The sequence below is a fragment of the Lynx rufus genome, unplaced genomic scaffold (assembly GCF_022079265.1).
Source record: "Lynx rufus isolate CCGP_SWC_20201006 ecotype Redwood Valley unplaced genomic scaffold, mLynRuf1.p SCAF_1, whole genome shotgun sequence".
NCBI classification, from domain to species: Eukaryota; Metazoa; Chordata; class Mammalia; order Carnivora; family Felidae; genus Lynx; species Lynx rufus.
Window position 1 is genome coordinate 142,160,001 of NW_025814823.1, and position 17,964 is coordinate 142,177,964.

General features: G+C 34.8%; 1 protein-coding gene across 2 annotated transcripts in view; it reads right to left on the bottom strand.

The window, feature by feature from the left end:
* Window positions 1–17,964, bottom strand: part of AP3B1 (adaptor related protein complex 3 subunit beta 1) — a 264,833-nt gene that overhangs the window by 57,379 nt on the left and 189,490 nt on the right. For both annotated transcript variants that reach the window (XM_047088352.1, XM_047088361.1), the window contains one exon: window positions 10,741–10,847. In XM_047088352.1, the coding sequence (XP_046944308.1) occupies window positions 10,741–10,847 (107 nt within the window). The remainder of the gene's footprint in view (window positions 1–10,740; window positions 10,848–17,964) is intronic.

Sequence of the window (17,964 nt, forward strand, 5' to 3'; positions counted from 1 at the left end):
TTCTAATTCTTATTGTAATTGCATTGTTCTAATCTTGTATTATAAAGGCAGCTGCTTGCCTATCATTTGTACTTTCCTCGTTAATCCTGACTCAGTAAATTAACCTTTAATTACAGCCGTTAAAATTGAAATGAGCCTCTTGTCTAGCTGGGGCTGCCCCCTTTCAGTGCATGATTCTGATGAAAATTTTTAGGGTCAATGAATATGTCCCATGTCATGTCTGATAGCTGCTAAAGATGTGAGGAGGTAAATGTTACCTTAGAAAGATGTGCTTTAAATTTTTAGGAGATCTGTTCTATTGACAGGAACATAAAATAAAAATTGTATTTTTAGTTTCTCAGTTTACCATGCTTTATTTTTTGCCAAATGAAGACGAATATTAAAGATATATAAAGAATAGGTTATTCAGATACATTTAGTTAAACAATTTAAAGCAGTAACTTAATTCTCCATTTTATGTCTTAAATGCTACAGGCTAAATAAGGAGCCCCACTACCTTTTAGTTATGTGCAGGACAGGAATAATTTTTTGTGATGTAACAACCACCTAACTTATTAATAATACAGTCCTTCACAATGACATCAATGGGAATGGATTCTATCATGATTAAGCTAGAAAAAAGAAAAAAAGATTAATTTCATTCATTAAACACACTTTTGATGAGCACCTATTATGCATCAAACACTGAGAATAGAAAGGTCAATAAATAGGCCCTGTCCTATCTTCCAGTTACTCAGTCTAAGTCTTATATTAGATCTATAATACATTTCTAATATAAAAGATAAGGCACCTTTCCCCTATGCTGACACTGATGTTTACTGAAGTCATTGGCATCTCTTCACTTAATTTACCACAGACTTCAAGAGATTTAGTATTGGAAGAAGTCTTAAAAAAAACAATCTACTACAGACTTCTAATTTCACAGATGACAATCTGAACTGAACTTAAATTTTGATGTACTAGTTTAAATTTACAAGGTAATTTTATCAGGTTACATATTCTATGAAGCATGAATGTTAAAATTTCAGTGAAAATATGAGATAAATGAGTTTCTGAAATAATGTATTTTTAAAAACATCTTCCTATGAAAACTTTCAAACGTATGTGAAAGTAGGAAGATAATGAATAGCTAGTTTCTCCTAAGTTTCAAAAATTTTCAACATCTGTCCAAACTATAATCCAATTCTTTACTTCTAAATGATTTAAAAGCCAATTCCAGATATGATCTAATTGCATAACAGTTTGAATTTTTTTTTTTTTCAACGTTTATTTATTTTTGGGACAGAGAGAGACAGAGCATGAACGGGGGAGGGGCAGAGAGAGAGGGAGACACAGAATCAGAAACAGGCTCTGAACCATCAGCCCAGAGCCTGACGCGGGGCTCGAACTCACGGAGTGCGAGATCGTGACCTGGCTGAAGTCGGACGCTTAACCGACTGCGCCACCCAGGCGCCCCTAATTGCATAACAGTTTGATTAGTATATCCAAAAGGTAAAGATTTTTAATGAAAAGTCCAATACTATTATTACATCTAAAAGGAAAAAAAAACTTCCCTTTACTTTCATGTAAAACAGTGTTCACATTTCCTTGACTATCACACATGTCTTTTCAGAGTTGGTTTGCTTGAATAAGGATTCAAACAAGATACACACATTACATTTGGCTGGTATCTCTCTTAATCTAAATTATGCATTTTAAAGTAAAACTTACTGGTATTTTGTTTGTGTATGTGTGTGTGTGTATGTGCACACAGAATTGTAAAATAGATCTTCAGTATTAATTTAACATTTGGGGGAGATATTTATATATTCAGTAATGTGGAACAGCTGCAAATTTAAAGAAATAACCCTTATTGATAGGCCTATAAAAGCTGTCTGTAATTACATTCCTGAATGATTTGAATAATAGTGTGTCTGATATATTCTAAGATAAGTGGCTTTTACTTTCCTTTGATATTAGGGTCATATACTGTACTTATCTATTTTTACTCCATGCTCTCCTCTCTCTGGTAATAAATTAATTTTTTAGTGTTAGTTGGGCATGTGCCCTGTAGTTTAATTCATTTTCTTCTCCTCTGAAGAGAAACAAAGTTTTTCTAAGTATCACAATAATATTTTCCATGTTTAGGTTAGGTTTCTCATGTTAGAAGATCCAATACTATTAATATAAATATTCTATACCATACCCTACCCTATGTTCATGAAAGTTTTTGCAAGCTTTTTAAAGAAGAACAAAGGTAACATAAGTTAACTTGGCTGATATATGGTTACATAATAATTAATACACAATTGGCTAATATGTAATAATCTAAGATACTCAAAAGCTTAAAAAAAGTATATTTCACTACAAATACTACAATTCAACACAACAACAAAATTTGAAATGTACCAGTTGACAGTAACACGAAGTCCAATCAACTCTGGATACATAAAATAAAACTGTCAGAAAAGATTCAATCTTTTTTATTTTTTTATTTTTTTAAATTTTGTTTTTTTTTTCAACGTTTATTTATTTTGGGACAGAGAGAGACAGAGCATGAACGGGGGAGGGGCAGAGAGAGAGGGAGACACAGAATCAGAAGCAGGCTCCAGGCTCTGAGCCATCAGCCCAGAGCCCGACGCGGGGCTCGAACTCACGGACCGCGAGATCGTGACCTGGCTGAAGTCGGATGCTTAACCGACTGCGCCACCCAGGCGCCCCAGATTCAATCTTTTTTAAATGAATCTTTTAAGAACCTCATTTCCTACTATAGTACACTTAATTATAATAAATATAAACTAAAAATCATAATCGTGGAAAAGAAGTTGGTAGATGTTCCAGGAACAGTCACAGCTCTGAAAAGAGTGAATCCATAGCAAATGAAAGGAGCTAGTTGTAGAAAGAAGAGAAAAAGAAAGGCCCAAGGCTTTCTTTAACATTGCCTCTTTAATCTCTCAGTTTCTTGTAGGTTTATATACATATTTTCTTTATCTTGTCAGGTGACCTGCTTTTTTGGGGGGCCCAAATCATTACTAGCTCATTAATTAGCATCTGATATAATGGTTTTTTAATTGTGGATAATTTTATTACAATATCGACAAAGCATTAGAAGTATTATACACCAGTCAGGGATAAGATTGGCATACATTTACTTAAGCCAAAAAAACCCATTTTTTTTTTCCAAAAAACCCTGAAACTAAAAATGAATAACAATCTTTTCAAAAAAGCAGCTGCTTTTAATAAGGTTAAGAAAGGGAGAGATGAGAATGGTCTGGTATTAACTATAAGACTTTCTAAGTAGTCTCATAAATAAAATGAAGCAGTAAATAAATAAATGAAAAAATAAAATAAAAATAAATAAATAAATGAAGCAGTAGTATGGTACACCTTAAAGTTTAATTTAAAAATTAAATCAACTCATACCCAGAGGAGAATTGAATGAAAGAATAAGATGGGACATGGCTAGGCAATGGAAGCACAAAATACTGTCAAACTTTAATTAAAAAATGTTTTCAATTTAAGCAGACCCAGGCCAATGATTTTTCATTATTTTTGCCACAGTTCCATGACTACTGACATTTTCATCAGAACAAATAAAGGATTTTTCCCAAATTTAAAATGACAAAATTATTTTTAATTTTGACTTATCATTTCTTCCTCCTCTAAACTCAAAGGAATTTGATCTTAGCTAGACTCAACTCTTAGCCTGGGACCTGAATATACCTTAAGTGTTTAAAATGTAAAAAATATATGTTTTTTAAAAGACAATTCTTCCACCATATTAGAGAACAAACTTTATCACAGATATATTATCATTTGATTTGGGAATGAGACCATACAGTCATTTACAACTTCGTAAATGCTTGTATCAATAAAGACTCCCTCAAAGAAATTGTGTCTTGCAGACAAACAAGAAGAAAGCTGGTGCTCTGGCAAAACAGGACAAGCTGACTGGGAAACAAAACTAAAATGCCCTAGCCTAGCATTAGTTAAAAGAGAGACAGACAGACAGACATTTAGACAGAGAGATCTACTTAATATAAAAGCCCACTTAAGAGAAACAGAAATTAACTACAATTATAATTGTTATCATTATAGTATGTAATTATCCTAATAATTCCAAATTCTGTTTAGTAAATTTCAGACTGAGTAAATCAGATTCTGTTTCATGAATTATGGTTTGTTATTTCTTTATGTTCTTTTAAAACTGATATAGTAACCTGCACAACAAAGCAGGTATGACAGTCATTCTTCTCTATTTTCCAATTAAGTTCCTATAACACAAACAGGGTCAGGACCTACCTCATCCCTAATCATGGACAGTTGTAACTTCATTAGTTGCCAATCTGTCAACAGCAAAAGCTATAAGCCTAGTTGCTAGTCATTTTTCTATATTCCTTAGATAAGAAACTTGACAGAACTAGTGATAAACACTAACTTCAGATGCTAAATTTGATTTGTGTATGAGAAAATGCCTTTTCTTCACTCTCCCTGCCGAAATTCAAGTGCATTACATAACGGGTTACTTCTTCCTATCCTTTAGCTTGAAAATCCTTGAGGGGGTGGAAGGACCTTAGTTACATGGCTTCTTGGTCATAATGACAACTTTAATGCCATTCTTTTGCTGGTCACAGTAAATCCCATGCTGGCTACCTGTAACAACACGCACAGACCTTAGTTTAAGGCTACTGTTGCCACTGTTTTCACCCAGGCATGATGAGGCTTTATTCCATCATTAAGTGAGGAAGTCATGTTTCACAGTGGCAATTTAAGGAAAGCAGGTGGTGAACAGCATGGACTGTGAAAATTATTCTTCTACTTCTTGTCAGAGAGGAAAAGCCGTTCAGATACCTAAATTTTAACTGTGAAATGTCAAAAGTAACTCTTGTTAGATTTTAAGCTATAATAAGCACAGAGAAAGCTAAGTCAGACTGCGGAGTTTAGCCAACATAAAATCAGAGAAATAATGACAAATAATGACAACCTGTATCCAGAGAAACTACCAAATGTTCCAAAATAAAAACACTTGGTATACTATAATTATGTACCCTTGAAGAAATTTTTCTTTATGTTGTTGCTCAACTGTAAACTCCATGAGGGCAGAAGCCTAGTCCATGCGGTTCACTGTATCTTTGGCATCTGCCTCATATTCTGGCCTGAATAAAACTGTGTGCAATGAATGAAACATTTACTGGCACATGCGTAGTAAAGAATTTTTCAAAGACAGGTCTGGACCTTGTCCTAGCTCTTGAGATGTAACCTCTAAACCTTTGGAATATCCTGAATGAGAGGACTGCCTACTTATTCATGGTGAGCCCCGACCAGACCAAACCTGACACATGATGCTGAGGAAGTGATTCACAGTGGGCCCCTAGACAGCTTATGTGAAGGATAATACTCCATGTGTACTGAGATACTTTGACGCCAGTAGGGTGACCCAAAACTTTGAATCTAAAACCCATCCAGAATTTCTGTGTTTCTTCCTTTCACTGGATCTAATTTGTATCCTATTGCTATCATAAAACTGTAATGTTAAGAATAGTGCTTTCCTGAGTTCTGTGAATTGTTTTAGTGAATTATCAAGCTTGAGCGTAGTTTTAGGAAACCCCTAACCCTGTATTTGGTCTCAGTAGTCTTGGGCCAAGTTAGCAGTATGCAGGACTGTGGACCTTACATGGAGTTTGGTAACTTCAAATAGTATACTGTATCAAATAGGGCTTTTCTTTTTGCAACTCTCGTTTCTCGTTCATGGACTGTTGTTGGGATTACTTACCATTCCTCAATTTATTACCTTGTTTTCTATAATGATCTCTTTTTAAATGAATCTCCTGCACCCTCATAAGTTAATTCCACTTGGGGATTGTGATCCATGAAGATCAAATCTCTTATATTAGGGCAGCTAAGTCAGTGCTTCCTCACTAATGAGCCACAAATAGGTTATAGGTCTGTTGTGATGTTGCCCCCACCATTAGCCCTTGGGAATGCCAGGGGGGGCCTGTGGTAGCTGGAGCTCCTGAGTTGGGTACATTCTGCCTCCTACAGAAATCACTGCTTACCCCAATGCACATCACAAGTATTATCACTTTTCTATGTGTACTATAACATGAAAATATTGGAAAGGAGTAAGTTAAGAAATCATTATTACAATTTTCCCATGCCAGTATGCCACCAACATACTTTTCCAACATCAGATTTGGTTATTCCAACCTATCTGTGCTACGCTTTAGTCACACTGAATTACTGTTTCTCTAATACCCCAAGCTTGTTCACACCTCAAGCCTTTGCATACCCTATTTCCTGGGTCAGTGACATCAATCTTGCTCTAACCTAGCCACCTAGACAAACTCTTACTATTCTCCTAGATTCAGTTCTCAGTCACATATGCAAATTCTTTTCTAAGAGATCTTTGTCATCCAGTTGTACCTAAGCAGATTTATACGTCCAGTGTAGCATTTACTACAGTCAGATGCTTTGCCTGTTTCCCTTCCTGATCTGAGTTTCCTGATACCATGTTCTACAATTCACCTTCTTCAAAATTCATCTTCTTGGCTTTTTTTCTTTGTTGCCTTTAAAGCATGATGTTTCCTAGAATTCCATCCCTATCTGTTTCTTCTCACTGCACATGACCTTAGCCACAGAACAGAATTCAAACATTTTCAGGCTCGTTATTTCATTTATTTTTCATGAAAACACAATTAAGTGTTTAGGGACAGCATTATCTCCATTTCATAAATTCAAAAATTAAAGTCTACACAAGTCAAAGAAGCGCCTAGCCATGATAATAAGTAGCTCAGCCAAGGATAGGTATCAGGTATCGGGGCTCTAAATTCAATACATTTCCTAAATGTTGCCCTGAATGTCTAAAGTAAACTAGAACCCTTAAAAAGTATATTCCCATAGAAACCTTCTGACTTGTGACTAGGTGCTGAAGAACCACAGGTACTATACCTCCCTTATGGGTTTCAAAGCATTTTAGGGATTGAACTCAGAAGTCATTTTTCCATAGAAACATAAATCTGAAACACTAAGTAAGCAAATTAATAATCTTTCTTATAAAACTAGTTTGAGAAGAAACAAAAAATGCAAAGAATGAGATAAGATTTCACGTTGATGTTTATCAGTAAAAAATACAGAAAAAGTTTTCAGAGGTAACTTTAACTGCTGAATTCACTTTAATACTTTTGTGTCCCAAATGTGAAAAAATTATTTAAAGCAGAAACACCAATTCTCACTCCAACATTTCTAATACCAGAGGTGAACAATTTTATTCTTATTTCTCATTTAACCTTATATGCAAATTGTCTTTTCCCCCACCTCACTTTTTTCTCATCCCCTCCAGAAGCTGTAACAACCTGAGGATTGCTGCTTCTGAATTCCTGGGGCTTAATGTGAAACAATTTAGAAACTCTTAGCCTAGCAATAATCTAGTAAAAAAATAGGGTTAATAATTCACTAAAAAAGTTATAGTTTGTTCACGGACATACTACAGCAGGAAATAAAATGTTTCTTCATTTTTAACCATCTGTTGTCCAACTGCCAATTAATCTCAACTAAGACTGAAACAAATACTGTGTTTATACATCTTCTTTATCATAGTTTCAAAAACTAGGCCTTTCCTTACAATGATCATGATATTCATTTGGAATTATGTTAAAAAAATCTGTGTTCTAAATAGAAAATTTAAATGGTTAGAACAAACTAAAAATTTTCATTTGAAAAATATTTAATGTAAAAAAGGAACTCTTCTTTGGGTTTCATTGTAAATGTTTTCATAATTTCAAAAAATAAAATATACCCATATTCTACCAAATACACAAGGAAAATAAATTTAAATAATCTACTGGAATAAATAAAAATCATCTATGGACTATGAGGTCATATAAACACAACTACTCGAAATTGTTCAACATTTTGGAAAATTATGTTGCTGATGGCAACACCTCAATCCACACTATTTGAGTTGCTGATACACCTACATCAGTCACATTCATGGTGGTTCTACCTATCAGCGCCAGCATTATTTAACCACTTAAGTATGTTTCTAGGACAGCCACAGACAAGTGTTTATATAGCAATGTAACTATTACTTTATTACAAATTTACTTCTTCTTTCTATTCAATAAGGACAACATATTGATTTAAAAATTATTGATGTACTCTTATCTAAGAATTTCATTTCAGGATCCAAAAGGCTCCCATATTTATTAAGGTTCCATACCATTATATGAGGGTTATAATCTTTAAAGGTCTTTCTTGATTTTTCTTCTGATGTCTTTAATCTTACTTCTTTCTAAATTCAGATACATAATGAAAAAACTTGATTAATTTGCTTGATTAACCTTCTTTTTTAAGTACTGTTTTGAGGGCTGGAGGTGAGATTAGGAGCCATACCATTTGACACCAGAATATTCAGTTTATTTCTATATGTTCCACTTTTCAAAGTGCTACCTTTCCTTATTTGATTGTTGCTAGTGAATTTCTGGTTGCCATTCTTTTTTCCCCTAATGTTTATTTTTCTATTTTTGAGAGTGAGAGAGTGCGAGCAGGGGAGGTGCAGAGAGAGAGAGAGAGAGGGTGACAGAGGATACAAGCAGGCTTTGCACTGACAGCACGGAGCCCAAAGCAAGGCTCAAACTCCCACACCGTGAAATCATGACCTGAGCCAAAGTCAGATGCTCAACTGACAGAGCCACCCAGGTGCCCCATTTGGTTGCCATTCTTATTACTACTATTTGTTTTATCTTTTGTTAGCTTTTGGGGATAAGTTGGTGATCCTGCTTCACACGGTTGAATCTGACAGTCTTTAAAAAAAATTCTTTTTTTGAGTATAGATGACACACAAATATAGTTTCAGGTATATAGTGCAATGCTTCAACGTCACTATATATTATGCTATGCTCACCACAAATGTCGCTACCACCTGTCACCATACATTATTACAATATCATGGGCTGTATTCCCTATGTTGTGCCTTTAATTCCCATGACTTATTCATTCCGCAACTGGAAGGCTGTATCTCCCACCCCCCTTACCCAATTTTGCCTATTTGGCAGTGCTTTTTTTGTATACTGTTAGGATGCAGTGCTTTTCTTTTCCTTTGAAGAGGCCATCCCAATAAATATTTTTCTTAGAATGAAGGGTGAGTCCTTCAATTAGTTTGTGATGAATGAAAATTTACTGCAAGGTTTTCTAATCTCAACTGTATTCTTCTTAGAGCTAATAAAGTATGAGAGTCTACTCAGGATCCATTATCACATATCGTATCACTTTCAAAAATATTAGTTATTATTTATTGAGTGATGACAATGTGCCAGTCACTGTTCTAAGAGCTTTACATTTATTATCTCATTAATGCCATAACAATCCTATGAGGTATGTATGGTATTCACAGGAAAGTGAGGTACAGAAAAGTTACACACCAATTTGCCCAACCACATAGCTAGTAAGTGGTTAAACAGAGATTTGTGCCCTGGTCATCTGGTATCAGAACCCAAGTTATTTATCCACTACCTTACTGCCTCCCAAGTTTTTAGGGCCCTCCCTTCCCCTCAAAGACTAACTGCTTCACAACAGATTTTTCACTACTTTTCTTTATAGACTACTCAAAGACTCAAGAAATACTTGATTACTTAAATAAGAAAGACTTAACTGCTTATTTTCACTGTCTGCCCCCATCTCTTTCAATGTGCCTTCTCCTTTTGGCAACAAGAAGGGAAAAACTAAAACCCACATATCGTTCTTCCTCATTTCTGAGCGGTTAAAGAGATAATCGCATTCTATACCTTAAAACAGCACTGTCAACTTAATAGTTTTATTTTGTGCTTTCTAAGCCAAATGTCCCTGCTATCACATTTGCTATGATGGGAAAATCTTTTATAACACTTCTGGCAGAACCAGCTCGGTGTTCCCCAGGAGCTCAGATCACCAATTATGTCTGTACTCTGCAATACTCTGCCAACCCTGGGAACCAGTGATAAACCAGATCTGTTCAAGCTACCTGTGTTCCCATCAGATCTTACTATTTTATCTCTTAGTTCATCAGGTTTCTGAAAACAAGTTAAAAGGAGGTCAAGCATATCAACAGATTATACATCCTAGGCAGCACGCCTGATTTAGAGTAAAAGATAAGTAGATATAATACGCTAACACAGAAAAAGTTATTGTAGTTCCAGATACTATGATGGGCTGATGGCTTTGGCACTATTTTGAGATAGGCAGGCCTTCTGTCCCACTTCAAGCCCTACCACAAAAGTAATATTAAAAAATTCTTTTACAGATACTAAGGCATGTAAATAAAAATATGAAGATAATGCAAAAAGAAACACAATCTTGAATTTTTAAATGAAAACAGGCAGGTAATTTTAGTAGTCTATGGTAAAAGAACAGTGTAACAGAATCAGAATGATTTTGGGAATTTAAGTCTGCTAATGTAGACAACAATTCTTTATGGCAGAATTTATATATATAAACTAACTCAATGTGGCAAAGAACCCTTGTATGCTACAGATATGTAAGAGTGCCAGAGAAAAACGTACACATGATAATTAAATGTGGATAACAAGCAGAAGTCATTTGTGAGGATAATGGTTGGGAAAGAGCAAACTTTTAAAATATTTGTAAAATTAAAAGGTCAGATCTGCATTGGACTTGTTTAGAGAAGAAAGTGTTCGAAGACTATGAATCCAATTATTTGCATTTTAATAAAAAAGATGCGATGGTATCATATGCAAACTGAGGTAATATATTGAGAAAATTACTTACGGTAATGACTGATGAAGTAGTTGACAAATTTAAGCCTTCAAGATCAGCTATCAAGCTTGGAGAAAGAGCTGGTGTGGGAAGCACGACTGGAGTGTATACTGGGTTAACTAGAAGAAAAGGCCCAAATTAGCAAATGTGCATGAAGATTTAATTCATATTATTAAAAGCAACATTTTTATTTTGTTAGTAAATCTAATTAAATTACTTTGATTAATAAATCTATGACAATTCTATTTAACATCTTGATCCAGTTAAGTTTATTATCAAGTCATGGCAGTTATTAGTCTTAGCTTTCAGAACCTAATGGCAAATCCTGAAACAAAATAAAGATACAAATACCCTGAACAAAAGTTTTTGAAAATTTTTATCACATAACATTATCACTAACATTTATCACCCAGTAACTTCACTTAAAAAAAAAAAAAAAGGTTGGGGCGCCTGGGTGGCGCAGTCGGTTAAGCGTCCGACTTCAGCCAGGTCACGATCTCGCGGTCCGTGAGTTCGAGCCCCGCATCGGGCTCTGGGCTGATGGCTCAGAGCCTGGAGCCTGTTTCCGATTCTGTGTCTCCCTCTCTCTCTGACCCTCCCCCGTTCATGCTCTGTCTCTCTCTGTCCCAAAAAAATAAATAAACGTTGAAAAAAAAAAAAATTAAAAAAAAAAAAAAAAAGGTAAAGCAACATTTTTTCAGCTAAAAAATAACAACAGCTTTTCAAGAGTTCTCCAATAGAGTTAGAAGTCTTAAGAGGCTATTTTTAAACCTTTCTCTATTTTTTTTTCCACTGTAATAATTACAGGGGCCCAAGCCCCTAACTCCCTTCTAATTAGACTTTGTCAGCAAAAACCATGTACTAGATAGGAATTTTTTTATTCTAAAACTACTATGTATGTGAGATCAGGTGTCTGAAAATTTGAAAATCTTTGAAAAAATGCCAATCTCATTCTCCCTGGCTTAAGACTCTTCAAAGGCTCACAACTGCCTACAAGGTGAAAGTCCAACTCTTTGATTAGATGCACAAAGTTCTCTGTGATCCAGCTCGGCACTGTCCGATAGAATTTTCTACGATGATGGAAATGTTCTATAGCTGTGCTGTCCAATATAGTGGCCACTAGCATATATACCTAATGTGTTCTTAAAATATGGCTAGTATGATTAAAGAATTGTATTTCAAATTTTAATTAATTTAAATTAAATAGGTACACGTGGCAGGTAGCCATCATACTGGGCAGCATAAGACTATCTCCAATTTCATCAGTGACTCCTGTGTTCTAGCCCTACTGATTAATACTCCCCAATATCTTGTTTCATGTCTTTGAGCTTTCTATATTCTGTTCTTTGCCTAGAAGGTTCTTCTCTGCCTTGTTTACCTTGCAACTTCTATCCATTAAGATACGACTTAGAAGGCAAGCACAACCTGACTCACATACACACAGCTTCTATGGGCCTTCTTTGTTCTACAGATATAATTGGACACACGTCTATGACTGTACTTCTCTCGAAATACAAATTTGTGTCTTTTTATTTTTTATGTCTAAAAGTCTACTAACGTATTAATTTTTAGTGTTTAGAAACTGCTTGACTATTGAATGAAAAAATTAAAATGTGGAAAATGTTTTAGCTTCCAACAAATTCTCACTCCAAAAGACGACCATGGAGGAAGTAACATTTACTTAATTTGACAGGACTTCTCAAGTCATATTTTTTTCTCTTTTAGTCTCACAGTAACCTGTAGTTATACAGAAAAAATATTTATTCATAAAGTTAGGAATAAAAAATGATATTGCCCAAAGAAGAAATTTTCAAAGGAAATCTTAAATAAAATTTCAACATATAAAATAGAAAAAGCAGAGTGGAGACTGGGTGGAGGGGAATGGAGCCCTTGGTTTCCTCCTTATTCTTTTATTGTGTCTGAAACACTGCTATAAATTCCCAGGCTTCCTCAGACTTATGTTGAAAACCAATGTACAGTTAGCAAGTATAACAGGGAGTTAGGGGAAAAAGAAAGATAAATGGGGATATGGTGGTACAAGAAGTCTTCATGAATAGGAGGAAATGAAGCCCAGTTTTTAAGTGTGGGCAAGATTTAAATAAGAGCAAAGGAAGAAGCTGGTGAATTTGTAGGTGAGAAAATATTTTGAACAAGGGCTCAGAAGTGGGAAACTGGAAACCTAAGGGGATTATATTTATCCTGTACACCAAAGGGAGCTGCTGTTAAAAACTACCAAAAAGAAGAACGATATAGGTACTGCTGGATATTAGTATAAAGACAAATGAAAGAAGGAACAGTCAGGTTGGCAGTGGGGAAAAATTGTAATAGTTTAGGCATGACATGAAAAGGACTAAAGATAACAACAGTTGAGAAGGCAGAAAAAGTACTTATGTTAAAAGACGCTGTAAACTGAGGCACAGGAAGATTACGTCTTGCTGATGTCATAAGAGAAGGGAATAGAAGAATCACTGGGGCACCAGGAACTGGTTCTCCTATCTTGGATCAAAATATGCTGCCTTTCCAAAAGATCACTTTTTCTGGTAGGTTCTAAATGTTGGTTCATTTGTTTGTCTGTCCATCCACCATCCATCCAAAATACTAGATGCCCATGTAAGGGAAAAAGAATGAATAAGAAATAGCCTCTGATTTCAACTATGGCTTGGCTAAAGACAGAAGAAAAAGACATCAAAACACAGGAGAAAAATTCATGTTAAAGTCTGACTTAAAAAAAAAAAAGATAGGGTTTTAGTATCATTTCAGGAGACAGAGGCTCTGGTACTATCGAAATGATTACACAACTATTTACAGGTCTGGCAAGATAAAAGCTTGCACTGAAAGTTTATCCTAAATTGGATTCTGAGGTTAGTTGACTATCTTAAGTATTTAATTGATGTGTAAGAAAAAAATGATTCTATTAGTTTAAAAATATATATAACCTGGCATACAAATTAAAACCAGGTATCATTTCTATCCATCAAATTGGCAAAAGCATTTTTTAAGTATAAAACTCATTATCTGTAAGGATATAAGGAATGGGTATTCTCCTACTAATACTGTGTAAGTTGGTACAAGCTTTGGCAATTTTAGACAACAGAATTCTTCAAAGCCTTTGTTCTAGCAATTCTACTCTTGGGAATTTATCTTAAGGAAACAGTCATGGAGATAATGTAATAATATACTGATGATGATGTGTATTGCTTCATTGATTATGAAGGCAAAAAAATGGAAACCAGTTAAATTTCCAACAATAGTAAACCTGTTAAACAGAATTTACTACAATAACATAAAGGATAACCATGCAATCACTAACAATGAAATTGTTAAAGAATATTTATGGCATGGAAAGGAATGTGTATGATAAACAGAGAAGCAAATGATAAGAGTATCCCTGCAATATCAAAAATCAAGGAGGGGAGGGAAGGGGAATTGCATATAAAAAGATCTGAACTGGTGTGCCAGAATGTAAACCAAGGGTTTTTGGATTACACATTTATTTTCTTATTTTTAAAACTTCCTGCAAAACACTTTTTTACTAAAGTACAGTTAACCCTTTAACAACACAGGTTTGAACTATGTGGATCCACTTATGTAGATTTTTTTAAAGATACAGTATAATACTAAAAGTATATTTTGTCTTCCTTGTGATTTTCTTAATAACACTTTTCTCTAGATTATCCTAAGAATATGGTATATAATAGATATTACATACAAAATATGTGTTAACTGACTGTTTATATTATCAGTAAGGCTTCCAGTCAACAGTAGGCTATTAGTAGCTAGGTTTTTGGGGAGTCAAAAGTTAAATGTGGATTTTCGACTGTGTGTGGGTCAGCACCCCTAAACCCTGCAATGTTCAAAGGTCTATTGCATAATTATACAATTATTCTTCTGATCAAAGTTTTGTTTCAAAACTTAAGACTACATAAAAGTTTTAGTATATAATGGTTTAACGTGACTGTATTTAACTTGTTAAATGTAATTTGTTGCTGCTGCATCATTTTTACAATCATCTCCATCATAGGTAACACCCTATATAATGCATATCATGGTGCCCAGCAGAGTTTTAAGTGTTTTTACATTTATCGGTATATTTAATCCACTTAATATTGCTAAAAAGTATTACTATTATCCCAATTTTATATATTAAAGGAATTAAGTACAGACGGAGTAAGTAATTTGTCCAAGGTGAACCAGCTAGTAATTAAAACAAATGGAATTCAAACTCAGACACTCCAGCTCCACTGTCCTCTTTGCCACTCCACTCTACTGCCTCTACTACAATTTATTCAACAGTATGATATCACAGACCATAAGGTTTAGGTGAGGCATCATTACTGGTGGCTGATAAAAATTTTAAAAAGACTCCACCGTTAGTTGAAGCAACAGTATTATTACACAGGTTTACATGTCCTATAAAAGAACACCAGAGTATGATTGTTGCTTTATGATCATCCCATCAAGATCACATGATATGGGGTACTGAAAGATATCTTCATTTCCAGAAATATAAAATACCCAAGGAACTTTTTAAGTGTAATGGGAGAAACAGAGCTCCTTGGGTAGGGACAGTGTTATATCCATTTAGAATCTCCAGCATGTAGCAGATTACCTAGATCACAGCTAGCGTTCAATAAATGCTTTTTGAAAGAAGAAACAGATAAAATTCAGTACTTGTAGTTTTCCTGGTATGCAGTGCATACTGAATACATAACCTCTGTGGATTATGAGGTTCCTCTTAGATAAAACATAAGGAATGTGTCTGACCCTCCTTCAAAACTTATCTAATTCTCACAGGTGAGAAACTCAAGCTATTGGAGAGTGACATTTTAGTTTCTGATCAACAAACTGTTTGCCATAGACAATGAGAACTACTATAGGCTAATAAGCAGCATAAATGAAATCAGTATCTTAAGAACCATCATCAACAAAGATTTTCTCCCATCGCACTCCTTATCTTTTTTTTTTTTTTTTAAGTAGGCTTCATGCCCAGTGCAGAGCCCAGTGCGGGGCTTGAACTCACAACCCTGAGATCAAGACCCAAGCTGAGATAAGAGTCAGATGCTTAACTGACTGAACCACCGGGCAGCCCTCCACTTACCTTTACCTCTAAGCTAGGATCACAGTTCTTCCACAAGACCTTTATAGCTTTTTAATTCGTCTCCCCCCTCATTTATTCACACTTTGTACCTCTACTGTTCAGGTGTCTGTGCCCCAGACTAGATTTTAGTCTCTGAAAGAGAATAACTGAATTCTATTTACCCATCCTAGCTAACAAAAAAAGGGTATCCAGCAAAGTACCCTTACACTTAGCAGACAATCTGCAAATGCTTGCTGAACTGACTTGTTAAAAAGAGAAGCTCTGATTGTTATTTCTGACAAATGCAAAATAAAAGATTTGTAAAGAAACAGTTCTCAGGGGAGCGGCTGGGTGGCTCAGTCGGTTGGGCATCTGACTTTGGCTCAGTTCATGATCTCGCAGTCCGTGAGGTTCAAGCCCTGCGTCGGGCTCTGCGCTGACAGCTCAGAGCCGAGAGCCTGTTTCAGGTTCTGTCTCCCTTTCTCTCTGCCCCTCTCCTGCTTGCACTCTGTCTCTCAAAAATAAAAAAACATTAAAAAAAAAAAAAAAAGAAATAGTTCTCAGGTATTAAAAAAAAAACCCAGAAATATATCCTATGTTGAGTTAAAATGTAAGTTAGGGTGAAATTTCCTTAAAATTAAAAAAAATCTCATGTTTAAATTCTTAAAACTTAAGTGTTTAAGAAAACTTTTGCTGCTACATATGAAAACATACTTTTAAAAAGAATCAAATAATAAAAACTGTATCATTTTACAGGTTTCAATTATTCCTTAGCTGCCAGGAATTCCGGAGTGTAATATAAAGTGTATTTTCTGCACTCCAGTACCTTGTAACATTTACCCTTAATTTCTTCTTAAATACACTTGACTATTATTCTTCCACAATTTTAAACTTTTTAAATTGTAAAAGTTCCATATTCATGTAAAATGTTCACTGTGACAGGAAGACATAAAATATAAAATAAGTCTCTCTTTCCCCTCTGTTCCTAGTTTAGTCCTATATCTCAAAGGGGTCAGAGCTAACCCTTACTGTTTATTCTGCAGCCTTCTGGAAAAATAGCAAGTACAATCATATCTGTGCTTGTGTGCTGGATATAGTTCCTCTTTTACTCTTTTTTTTACAGAAGTGGAATTATGATCTACATGTACTTTTTTTTTAACTTACAATAATTTGGATATATAATTAGATAATTAGCACACAAGGATTTGCTTCATTTTCGTTAATAAGTTGTATCATCTTACTGGTAGATATTTTGACTTTGGATTTCACTGTAATAAATAATGCTGCAATGAAGTTTTTACATATACCTTTGCATATTTTATTAACTTAGCAAATATTTAATGGGTGCTCACTATCTGCCAGGTGCCATTCTAGGTACTAGGAACACCAGCGAGTAAGAAAGACAAGGTTCCCATTCTCATGGAATTTGTATCCTAGTTGGGCAAGACAGACAATAAACAAAGTACTACAAATATTTGCGATAATTTCAGATGGTCAAAAATGCTCTCAAGACAATCAAAGCTGATTCATAAAGCTGTGTAAGAGAAGGTAACTTTTGATCTGGGATTTGAAAGATAAGATGCAGTCTGCCATAAGAAAATCTAAAGAAGTGTTCTTTGGTAACAGCAGTATGAAGGCCCTTGGCAGGAATGAGACTGGTATATTTCAGAAATGCAGAGGAGCATAGTAGGTAAGAGGTAGACAGGAGTCAGATCACCTAAAGGTCTTAGACACCTAGAAATATAGATTTTAACTGCAAAATTAAGCCATTAAATTAAAGTGTCTAAAACAAGAAAGAAGTAGGATCTGATTTTCCTACAAAAGAACTGCTAGTTCAAAGGGTGTGTGCAATTTAAGTTTTGACAAATACTGCGAAAATGACTCCAAAAGCTTCACCTACTTTTATTCCTATCAAAAACATAGGTAGGGTGCCTGTTTCTCCAAACCTTATCAACACTGGATGCTGCTTTAAAATCTTCGCCAATAGGTAAAAAATGATATTAACTCATAAATCTTTGCCAATAGTGAAATGATGCAAATTTGGGTCGAACTTTATTTTACTCAGGTGTATATCACAATGATTGGGTGTTTATACATTAAAGAATAATCCCCACAATAACTCTAGTTACTACCTGCCACTATACAAAGTTGTTACAACT